This window comes from Aphanomyces invadans, assembly GCF_000520115.1.
Source record: "Aphanomyces invadans strain NJM9701 unplaced genomic scaffold supercont1.6, whole genome shotgun sequence".
In the NCBI taxonomy this organism is placed as follows: domain Eukaryota; phylum Oomycota; class Saprolegniomycetes; order Saprolegniales; family Verrucalvaceae; genus Aphanomyces; species Aphanomyces invadans.
This window is the reverse complement of record NW_008580151.1, coordinates 386,271-396,448: the sequence shown is the minus strand read 5'-3', so window position 1 is coordinate 396,448 and position 10,178 is coordinate 386,271. Positions and strand designations below refer to the sequence as shown.

General features: G+C 54.9%; 3 protein-coding genes across 6 annotated transcripts; all 3 read left to right on the top strand.

Annotated features, from left to right (window-relative positions):
* H310_03870 lies at positions 1-1,449 on the top strand. 2 transcript variants are annotated; one of them, XM_008867936.1, is made up of 3 exons: positions 1-725; positions 788-1,052; positions 1,110-1,449. In XM_008867936.1, exons 1-3 carry the CDS (start codon positions 79-81, stop codon positions 1,368-1,370), a joined length of 1,173 nt encoding a protein of 390 aa, XP_008866158.1. In that variant the 5' UTR covers positions 1-78; the 3' UTR covers positions 1,371-1,449. The 2 variants fall into 2 exon arrangements, with proteins under 2 accessions (XP_008866158.1, XP_008866157.1); XM_008867935.1 differs by having other exon boundaries at positions 788-1,449.
* Positions 1,450-3,148: 1,699 nt separating this feature from the next.
* On the top strand, positions 3,149-7,166 carry H310_03869 (hypothetical protein). 3 transcript variants are annotated; one of them, XM_008867932.1, is made up of 13 exons: positions 3,149-3,709; positions 3,769-3,810; positions 3,869-3,916; positions 3,965-4,021; positions 4,078-4,107; positions 4,156-4,194; positions 4,258-4,365; positions 4,429-4,503; positions 4,561-4,773; positions 4,842-5,060; positions 5,115-5,269; positions 5,332-5,436; positions 5,507-7,166. In XM_008867932.1, exons 1-13 carry the CDS (start codon positions 3,161-3,163, stop codon positions 6,138-6,140), a joined length of 2,274 nt encoding a protein of 757 aa, XP_008866154.1. In that variant the 5' UTR covers positions 3,149-3,160; the 3' UTR covers positions 6,141-7,166. The 3 variants fall into 3 exon arrangements, with proteins under 3 accessions (XP_008866154.1, XP_008866156.1, XP_008866155.1); XM_008867934.1 differs by having other exon boundaries at positions 4,258-4,503; XM_008867933.1 differs by having other exon boundaries at positions 4,258-4,503; positions 5,332-7,166.
* A 412-nt stretch (positions 7,167-7,578) lies between these two features.
* Positions 7,579-8,652, top strand: H310_03868 (hypothetical protein). Its single transcript, XM_008867931.1, has one exon. The coding sequence runs from the start codon at positions 7,767-7,769 to the stop codon at positions 8,466-8,468; it is 702 nt and encodes a 233-aa protein (XP_008866153.1). The 5' UTR covers positions 7,579-7,766; the 3' UTR covers positions 8,469-8,652.
* Positions 8,653-10,178: the final 1,526 nt, after the last annotated feature.

Sequence of the window (10,178 nt, the reverse complement as noted above, 5' to 3'; positions counted from 1 at the left end):
CACAAGGCAAAAGATCGACCAGCACCCAAGTGGTGTGCTTGGCGTTCTCGTCCTGCAGGCCACCATCCGAGCTCGTACATGATGATGGCCACGTCTGCATCCCCACACCTGTCGCCGTGCAACCAGTCGGGCACACCACCATCGTCGCCGTGTAGCCCAAGCCGTTGCAGCAACGACGATGTGTCGACCAGCATGTTCCCGCCACGTCAACGCAAAGGTTCGTTGAAGCGGCCACTGGCCACCGAGTACGACAAAGTGCAACCAAGCGACTTGGAGATGCTTAAAGTGATTGGCCGTGGCACGTTTGCCCAGCAAGTGGCGCTCGCCAAAGACCGACAAACGTCCAACGTGTACGCTGTCAAGAGCTGCGACAAGCAAAACCTTGTCAAACGCAAGCAAGTTGTCCACACATGGACCGAGAAACGAATCCTAGAAAAGCTTCGTGGCCACCCGTTCATCGTGACCCTCTTCTCGACGTTCTCGACGCCGGATGAAATCCATTTTGTCCTCGAGTATTGCCCCGGCGGCGAGTTGTTTTACCATTTGCATCAACAAGACCGGTTTGACGACGTCAGCGTACAGTTCTACGCCGCAGAAGTGCTCACCGCGCTGCAGTCACTGCATTCTGCCAACATTGTGTACCGCGATTTGAAGCCCGAGAACGTGCTGCTGGATGCTGGCGGGCACATTCGGCTGGCTGATTTCGGATTCTGTAAAGACATGGGGTACGCCTTCTTCCGCATGGTTTTGACACCTACATATTTACATTTCGTTGTGCTTGGCGCAGGGAGTGCGACCGCACGTATTCGTTTTGCGGCTCGCCCGAGTACTTATCCCCTGAAATGATTCGACGCAGGGGGCACACCATCGCAACTGATATGTGGTCGTTTGGCTGTTTTTGCTTTGAGCTGGCCATGGGGTACCCACCGTTTCAAATTCACAACGACGACCTGTCGGCGCTGTTTGAATCGATCCAGGCCGGGCGTGTGTATTTCCCGCCGCAGCTTAACCCGACGTTTGTGTCGTTCCTGCAGCGGTGCCTTGACATCAACGTACGGTCAAGCATGGTTGCCTGAGTGATGAAGTCACCTTTTTTCTTTTCCATGCAGGCAAACACGCGCTTTACTGCCACGGAAGCCATGGACCACCCATTCTTCAATGGCATTATGTGGTCGCAAGTGCTGGCGCGCCAACTCACGCCGCCGTTCGTCCCTCCATCAAACGGGGTCGAATGCACCCAGAATTTCGACGACGACTTTACTTCAGAAAGCCCACGCAGCCCCACGCTGTTGGAGATGAAGCAAAAGCGCCATCAGCAGCACGTCCCGTGCGTTGTCCCTGAGTCGGTCGATGTCTTTTGCGACTTTTGATCAGTCGGTGTCGCTGCTCTAAGAAATGAATAGTATTACTAGTAGTAACCTCAATTTGCTAATGATTTATGTTCGTTCCTTTTTTCTCATAGGTCAATTATGAAGGTTTTGCACTTTGTACTAGTAGCAGGCTGTATATCATCACACAAAGTAGCACATTACTAATACGTCGAAGTAGTAGTTATAAGAATATTTCAGACGAAACAATCCCATGTTTAACGCGACTGCCGCCGCTGCTTTCCACGGAATGGCGGCCCACGAGCAACACCATCTCTATTTACACAGGTACGATGTTGTAGGATTATTGCTCCATGACCTGTCGTTTGTGATCCTAGCACACTCGAAAGCTGGGCATTCCCACTGACATCCACTGTGAAGAAAAGGCCATCACGAAGTCGTCTGCTCAAAATCCAAGCAACAGACACATACCCGATACCTAAAAGGATTCATCGTCAACAGCACAGGTCAACGAATCGGACCAGCATCTCATGGAATTCCGCATCCACTCCCAAGGTTGCAACATTCGGGATTCTGTTGAACCCACAAGCGCGCTAACTCCTACGTATCGGTCCGACGGTGTGCGATAGCAGGCAACCGTGGAGTGGCACAACGCTGGCAACTTGTTCGAGATTGTCCACACCTTGCGGCGCAATGTTTCTTGGAGCTGAGCTTTCTGGAAGTCGTCAACCACGTGCTTGATCAAATGCAAGCTGCTTGGATAACCAGAAGTCGAATTGCCTCCACCCCTTTAACAAATAGGCCACGAGCTCTCAATGTTGATTTAAGACCCTCGGACTCCCCGTTGGCGACGGTGGCAGATATCCCGTCGGCGTCCCTGACCGTTCCAAACCTCAAGGCCCGAGTCGATCCTTGTGCATGGCGTGTCAAGTTGGTCGCACCGCTGCCTTGTCATACCCTTGCCTGAAAGGTACGTCAAACAAGCGATCGACGTAGCTTCCACGAAACATTATCAACGTGCTCCTGCTGTGGCAAGTTCCTGACGGTACACTGCATGACGACGGCGCACGATTCGAAAACGCGTGGTTTTTGTCTCGCGTATTCGCCGCAAACGACGCGCAGGGTGTGTCGAGTCAGTGTACAGGCCGATACAGTAGAGCTAGCCCGACAACATCTCGAACAAGGTTGCGCAAATCCTGCACGTACAACAGAAATCGTGCATGTCCATCGTATATACTATGCTCGACTTCACGTCGTACACCCTGACGGCCAAAGTCAAGTCGTTTGTTGGTTTTCCCACGAGAGGCTGCAGCGGCTACGGGATGGGTTCCATTGAGCGAGACGCGGCATGCCAATTTAGTATGCCCGCATCGTGCGGTGGCAGCGTCGCTCACGTAGTTTCATCAGCAATCGCAGGCAAGCTGCTACATGGAAAGTGATGGTGACTCCAGGTCTTCACTGTATCGTTCAACTCGCGCAGGATCAAATTGGAAACTGTGGAGTGCGAGCTCGCCCCCACTCGTACCCCAGGCTCGTTTTTGTGCGACGTGGAAGTCCAGCGACTCAACCTTGAAATTGCTTGTGTACGCTCTCAAGCCAGTAGTGGTCCCTTGCCACAGGTTAGCTATCTCATTGCCCAGTCGTGAGGAACCCCATGTTGAACAGCACTCCCTGCTCTCGCGGCTTCCGACCGGCCAACATCAGTACGCCCATCACCTACTTCTCTCTCTCACAAGCTGCCACGTATCCAGGACTGTTTTACCCAATCAACGGCAACTATATCGATTCGACCAATGGTATCGCTCCATCATGAAACGGCACGAATATTTTGCATGTCCGCCCCCGCGACAGGTTCGTCGCGGGTGCGCATGTCGCTCGACGACTCGCTACGTCTCGTTCACGACATCCTCGACGAAGACAGGAGCTTCCTTGAGTACCTCCATGATGAGAATGTAACCGAGCGAGACCGCGTGCACCACGCGCTGCACCAAGCGTCCGTAACGTCGACGACAGCAATTCGACCGGAGAAGTATATCAACGAGACATGCCATGAACTCCAGCACGAACTGGAGCAGCTTGAATCGGAACTGTCCTTTTACGATACGATGAAGAGGACCACCTCGTCGAAAGCGACGCGAGGTTCAGGGCAACACGAGCAAGCACATGGCGGAGGCTCAGTGGCACCTAGGGCAAGAGCCCACCCAACGCGGCAGCCCCCCAAGAAGAAGACTGTGCCAGCCCCACACACTCCAATCGTCGCTACATCCTTCGATTCCATGATCGCCAAACTCCAACGCGATTACGAACACGACAAGGCAGCGCACCTCGATGCCCAAGCCAGAATCCAAGCGCGCGTCGCCGCCGCTCACAAAGACGCCATGGTACTACCTAACGATGCCATCTCCACTTGTCTTTGTCAAGAAGAGCCGGGATATCGTAGGTGTTTGCCGATATGCAACCGCCCGCCGAGGACACCCAACGTGTACGATCGATTCGCAACATTTATGTATCTCTGATGCCGTCGGCAACGTTTGTCACAGGGTGCCCAGGCTGCCGCGACGGCAAATCCCCAACTCGACGCGTCGGAAGTATATGCTGCGGCACCCATACATTTGAGTACTCACCCAAGCGACTAGAGCAACATGACCGCCAAACATTTAGCCGAGAGCCACGTCCTTCCCGACCCAGAGGAGGTGTCGACAATCCAATTTTTCGACTATCATTTGGTTCATTTTGGCCTCCACTCTAGCGCCACGACCGGTCCCGAAGCGGTCCCAATGTAAGATGTTGTTATGTGGGCAAGTTACAATGGACTTTTGGTATATAGTGTACCAATGGCCTCCCCCCAACCCAGCCATCGAACGAGGTGCGGTCGATCTCTCAAGATTGACCGCGCGAATGTTTGATGTCGTTGTTGATGGTGTGGCAGTCAACTTCACGATTGCGCTTGGCATCGATGCAAGCGATTCGTGAAGCGTGTTCCACAGCCATCGCGACCGAAGCAGACGCTGTCCTCCACCAAGGCCAACAGAAGCAGGTGCATGCAATCGACCAAGTCGTCGAACGATTTCAAATCCGCAAGCGGCTCGCTGTCGCAAAGTTACAGGAAGCGTGCGATCGAGAGACGCACGATGTCGTGGCAGCGACCAAGGCCGAGCTGGGCCAGGAGCACCATGTACTTTGCACCAGACCCTCAGCTCGCGAGTTCAGCATGGACGAATCGCTGGTGTAGGCCGAGCTAGCCCACGTCCAAGACGAGTTTATGGCGAAGCGACGTCATGAGTTGAACGACGTGCTGGTCAACAACGAGCGGCGACTCGAGAGGGAAAAGCAAAATGTGGTCGAAAGGTACCAGCTTGAGACCGACCTCAAACGTGCGGCACTCCAGCGCCAGCTCGACGTTGATCGAGTCGCAGTACTGCGCGAAATCGAACAAAAATACCAGGTGCCGTCATTTGGATTTATTACTCTCCAGTACAACGCAAGTCTGACGCGGTGGTGTCGGTGCTCCAGGCGGATTTGGTAGCGCTGGAAGAACGTCTCCGCCATGTTGTGTCGGATGAGCTATTGGCGAAGCGGCAGGAAGTCGCGACAGCGTTGCTCCAGCGTGAAGAAGAGTTGCTTCAGCAAGGCCGAGCGCAAGCGTTGGCGATGCACCAAGCCAACGAGCGCGACGAGGTCGCTAAGTTGCAGGAGGCGCTTCAATTGGGGTCGTCGTTGCGGCTGCAGCAGGTTCGAAGTCCCTATACACGACCCAGCCTCGTATTCATCACAATGCACCGACAGTTGAGAGAGCGATTGGATGGACAGCGTGCCGCCAAGCTTGCACAGATCGAACGAGTCGCGAACGAATCCCTGGAGCGGTCGCTGGAGCACCTCCGCAATGAACATGATGCGGACACTGTCCAGCTCGTCCACACCACCCAAGACCGACTTCGGCAGTACATAGCGCGACATTGCCGCCATCCATTGACCTGTTGGTATTGCCGGGCTTCCGGTTTAGGGCACACGATCGCGAGATTGATTCGTTGCGGCAAGCACTAGCCGTCGACGAAACTCGATCGCTCAACGACGTGACGACTCAACTCCGCGCGAATCACTTGAAACGGTATCCAAGTCGATCTCGACCGACGATTCTGACAAGGCGCCGTCGAGGTCACCACGATGCCGTCGTGTAGGGTCGAGCGCATTCGAGAGGAGCATGATCTCCGCCGCGCGGACCGGCTGGCCCAGCTCCAACAAACTTACGAAGCCGAGTACATCGTGCGCATGGAGACGCTACAGGAAGATCTGAACGCCCAATTGACCGCCACGTTGAGCGAACGGGCGGCGGAGCACTCGCGCGCTCTGCAAAAAGAAATCGATACCCGGACACAGCACTTCGCTGACGTCACCGATCGGTTGACGTCGGAATTGCACTTTTGGTTTCAAGTGGTCAAGCACCAGCCAGGGACGTTGCTACCGAAAGAGCGGCGACAGGACGACGGTGGCGAGGCCCCCGACGCCATAGCCAAGCTCAATGCGTTAGGCATCACCAACCGCGAAGTGAACCAATGGATCCACACGATTCGTTCAGAATTCTTCGACCTCTCCGACCAGCACAAGGTGCTAGTCGAGTCACTTCGTCAAGCTAGCGTCGTCGCCAGTTCGTCTAAGCAAAAGGTGGCGGCGCTTGAAGATGCACTCGCTCGCCAGGAGGCGAAGCTGGACAAGGCCATGGTGGACATTCATGAGAAGACTCGATTGTGCCAGCGCTTATACAACGCCAACGAGCAATTGCTCAAGCAACTGCCCGCGGCGTCGCCACCGTAGCAAGTGTCTGTAGCCGGGCCCACGTGCAGGCCCGCCAGCCCATTCCATGGATGGCCAGCGCACACGCGATCGATTGGGGCGCACCCTGCTCCTAGTTTTGGTTGTGCGCGCGGCTTTGTACCAAAACACCACACGTGTGAAATGTCCTTCCTCCTCCAGTACACCCACTTGGCCGATGTTCTGGCACGATGGATGGGCGTGGGTGGATAAGCCATGGCGTTGGGACTTGAAAATTTCGTTGGTGGGTGCATGAAGGCAGCCTGCATCTTGGCGTTCGCTCTGCACTCGCCATGCTCGCCGTCCCGTTCCCCATGCGCTTGGAGCGTTCAGTTTGGCGGCTGTGTACGCATGGGTCTACCAGTTGAAGTTGGCGCGTTGGATTGTGTAACGCGACCGCATCGATTGTCTCGCGAACCAGGCGGAACAAGTTATTGGATGGTCGGCTTCAGTCCATGCCATCGGCCTCAAAACCAAGACAAACCCATCCAGCACCGTCCAGCAATGGGAAATGGCCGGGGCAGGCCAGTCACAAGCACCGGCGACAACCCAACTATCGACACCGGAACGTGCGCGCACGTTTCGATCTTGGCGAAGTGAGGTGGCGTGTGAGATGCTTGGTCGCTTCGTGGGTTGGATTCCCTGTCTAGCGTACACCACATCGATCGCACGCCGCAGCATCCCCTCCTGCCATGGAAAAAGCGAGATGAGGACAAACTGCCTGCCGCAGCTTTCCAACCGAAAATGCTGGGCTAAGTCTCTGCAGCTGATCTCAAAGGCCGCGATGCGAACCCGCGCAGCCCCTTCCCTTCCTCGCCGCCCTGATCTGGCCTAGCCCTTACGCCTGTGACGAGCTCCACCCCCGCGAACGTTTGATCTAGCCCTCCGCGCCCATGTGTTCTCGCGCGCGTGGCGCTCGTGGATGGCGTGGTTCAGCTCGTCGCTGGACACGGGACAGGCGTCGATCATTTCGTAGAATTTGCGTTTTTTATATGGAATACAAATGTTAAGTGACTTGTTCAAATAAATTCCCCCTCAACGCGTTGAAACGGGCGTGTGGCGTCAGCGCCGTAGTCGAACGCGTTTAACACATGACATGAAAAACGCGTTTTAACAACACGGTTGACGTAAATGAGTTCTGAACTCGTAGCCAAGTCGGTCGCACCCTCCGCCTGTAGCGCTCCAACATATCCTCGCTGGAAGAACCGTCGTCTCGTTCGTGTAGCGCAGCACTTGGATCGTTGCGCTGTGGCGTGGCCGGGCTTTCGATGTCGACAGCTATATTCAAATGTCCCTGTCCACGTTAGCGGATTCTGCAATGAGCTGGAATTATAGCCAATCAAAAGGACCTCTTCGAATTCAACTAGTTAATTGGCTATAATCAACCAATTTAACGCAGGAACATGAATAAAACGCGTTTGATGTGCGAAAGTCAACGTGGCTGGGACGCAAAGGCGAGTGGAACAGTAGGTGGCACCGCGGCCGAGTGTGGCCAGCGCGGACTCGACTGAACTGCCCACATCGAGTGCCTTTCGGGGCACTACTGGCCTCACCGCACCATGACGCAGCCCCAACATCTACGGCAATGCACGGGGTCGATGGCATTTCCATATTCAATCAGCCGCAGTGATGCAATACGGCGCCCCACAGCCCTCACTCCGTTGCTTTGGCAGCGAACAACTCCACCAGCACGACTACTCCCGCATTGCATGCATTGTTCCGGCGTGCTATCGGTTTGCGAAGAGCCATGGTATGTGCCTGATCCACGCGTCGACCCTTCGCCACAGCCCCTCGTCGAACCGAGTTGAGACGTCCCTGTCGTTGGGATCGAGCTCGCCCACGACGAGCACGTCGTCCACCTTGAGCTCGCAGGACGAAGCAGCATCCACTGCCATGCTTGATCTATACCGTCAATCATCCCCGCGAGGCAGCGACGCACCCGACCTCCATGACATTCGCAACAAGTCGTCTCGTCGGTGCTTCATTTCCAGTTGCCACAAGTTTGCCCGCATTGCTGGCCTGTGCACCCAACACAACATGAAACTCAGCAACCAGCGACGAAAATGCAACGTCGACGAGTGCCGGTCGTACGCTCGTACCGCTGGTCTGTGCATTCGCCACGGGGGTGGTAAAATGTGCTCTGTTGAAGGATGTAACACTGTGCAGCAGTCCGGTGGCCTCTGCCGCGCCCATGGCGGTGGGTCCAAGTGCAAACCGTGTAAACACGACGGGTGCACGCACTTTGCACGTGTCGGAGGGCTCTGCGGCCAGCACAAACACCACGCTACAACGCCGTCGCTCCCGAGTTTGCCATCGGATCGAGGGACGTAGATAACTTATAACGTGGTCGCACGCGGCTGCTCTCCGTGTGCCTTCTCGACATGTCTGAGCTTTGGCACCATTCCTCCGACATCAAAATTGCACATTCCTGGCAGTTAATGCGTAAATTTGCACCATGTACCGAGCATCGAATATTATTTTTAATCTGTCAATATTTACCAATCCCCGTAGTGGACTTGACGTTTGTAACCACTAAATTGAGTACCACTAAATTGAGTACCAATTAATATGCACTTTTTTATTCGAATACCACAACACAATTCGGCAAACACGTCGAGGTGGTTGTCGCAGTCGGCAACATTCCACCTCGCTTGTCGTTGGACAGGGGAGGTTCAACAACGAATCGATGGGCGGCATTTCGACAACCAGAGCAATCATGGGCGATGAGGCGCACATTGCGTTGGGGACGGTGGCTGGGAAGAGTTGTGTTGACATGGAGGGCAGTGTATGCTAGCAGGCCACTAACTGCGCAGACGCCATAGCGACCTGTCGGCGAGGGAGAATGTTCGTAGACGTGGTGACCAAGGCACAGCCTGCCGCGCTTGGCAAATCGATCGTACGAGGTGATGCTGCACCGCATGAGCACTACCGAGAGTGGGCCGAAGAGTGGCGGCGAGTTCTAGCGGAGAGCCATGGGAGGTTGCAGGTGTTCGTTGGCTGATACGTCCAACGTGCGACAGAAAGAGGAAATGTGCAATGCGGCGCACGAATCTGTCCAACTTAACTACCACGTGAACGACGGCGAAAGGCGTGTCACTCGCGTAACTTTGAAAACGACCTCCCGATCTGTCGCAAACAGTCCTTGCAACCGTTGCCACCTCACTCATGTGTGACCCCGATCAAGTCAACCCTTGAGGTGCTCGCTCCCACGACGGCTAGTAGGTCGTCAACTGCATAGAGCCGAGGAGGTGTTCGCTCGATCTGTCCTGGCTACCGCCCCCACGTCGTCGCAATTGCTCGACCCTCAGTGTAGCAACCGAATGGACACTCATACAAAACAGGCGCACGATTCCTGCAATATGCTTACTGGAGGCGGACAACTCATGCCGCCGAACTTCGGTTGAATTTGCGACGTATGCATGGGACGATCTGTAGTCCGGTCAGAATATGACGGGAACACCTCAAGCTCCGCGCCCAACGAGTTGCATTTCTTGGCAGGTCGGTCCGAGGGTCCGTCGATCTGCGAAACGTGTGTTTGGCACAGAACCTCCATGCGAACCACCACACAGGTGCGGAAAAAATAGCCTCGGCAACTGCACAAAGCCACTGCCTGATGGAACTTGAGTGCCGGCTGCGACAAACCATCGAGGTAATTCGTTTGAGCATTCCATTCGCAGCCCCTCATGCGCGAAAGAATTCTAATGATGCTGGATGCACAAACCGTGGCAGCATGCTAGAAATGTGGTTGCATGTATAAGCGGTGGGATTATCTTCGAGGAACGCCCTCCGACGCTAGGATGGACGAGCACGCGTAGTCGTTCGGGATTAGGTAGCAACGAGTTGGTGTTTACTGCCAAATCAAACTCCACGAAGCAATTGGTAGTACAGCACTCGCAGGTCATGAGTCTGGCAGAAGCAGAACGTTCCACCTCATCCGCCAGAATCACCCGATGTTGATCGTGTTCAAATGTTTGCCAAACGACGATGCTTATCGTACCAAATCAAGGATTTGGGTCATGAAACCAGTTGATTTGCACAACG

What these genes read in the sequence shown, in the direction of transcription:
- H310_03868 (XM_008867931.1), top strand. Translation starts at nt 7,767, where the DNA reads ATGCAATACGGCGCCCCACAGCCCTCACTCCGTTGCTTTGGCAGCGAA.
- H310_03869 (XM_008867934.1), top strand. Translation starts at nt 3,161, where the DNA reads ATGTCCGCCCCCGCGACAGGTTCGTCGCGGGTGCGCATGTCGCTCGAC. An exon ending in CCCAACTCGACGCGTCGGAA is followed by an intron (nt 3,917 to 3,964) that starts GTATATGCTGCG and finishes CCAAGCGACTAG; the next exon opens with AGCAACATGACCGCCAAACA. An exon ending in AGCTGGGCCAGGAGCACCAT is followed by an intron (nt 4,504 to 4,560) that starts GTACTTTGCACC and finishes TCGCTGGTGTAG; the next exon opens with GCCGAGCTAGCCCACGTCCA.
- H310_03870 (XM_008867936.1), top strand. Translation starts at nt 79, where the DNA reads ATGATGATGGCCACGTCTGCATCCCCACACCTGTCGCCGTGCAACCAG. An exon ending in GGATTCTGTAAAGACATGGG is followed by an intron (nt 726 to 787) that starts GTACGCCTTCTT and finishes TGCTTGGCGCAG; the next exon opens with GGAGTGCGACCGCACGTATT. An exon ending in AGCGGTGCCTTGACATCAAC is followed by an intron (nt 1,053 to 1,109) that starts GTACGGTCAAGC and finishes TTTTCCATGCAG; the next exon opens with GCAAACACGCGCTTTACTGC.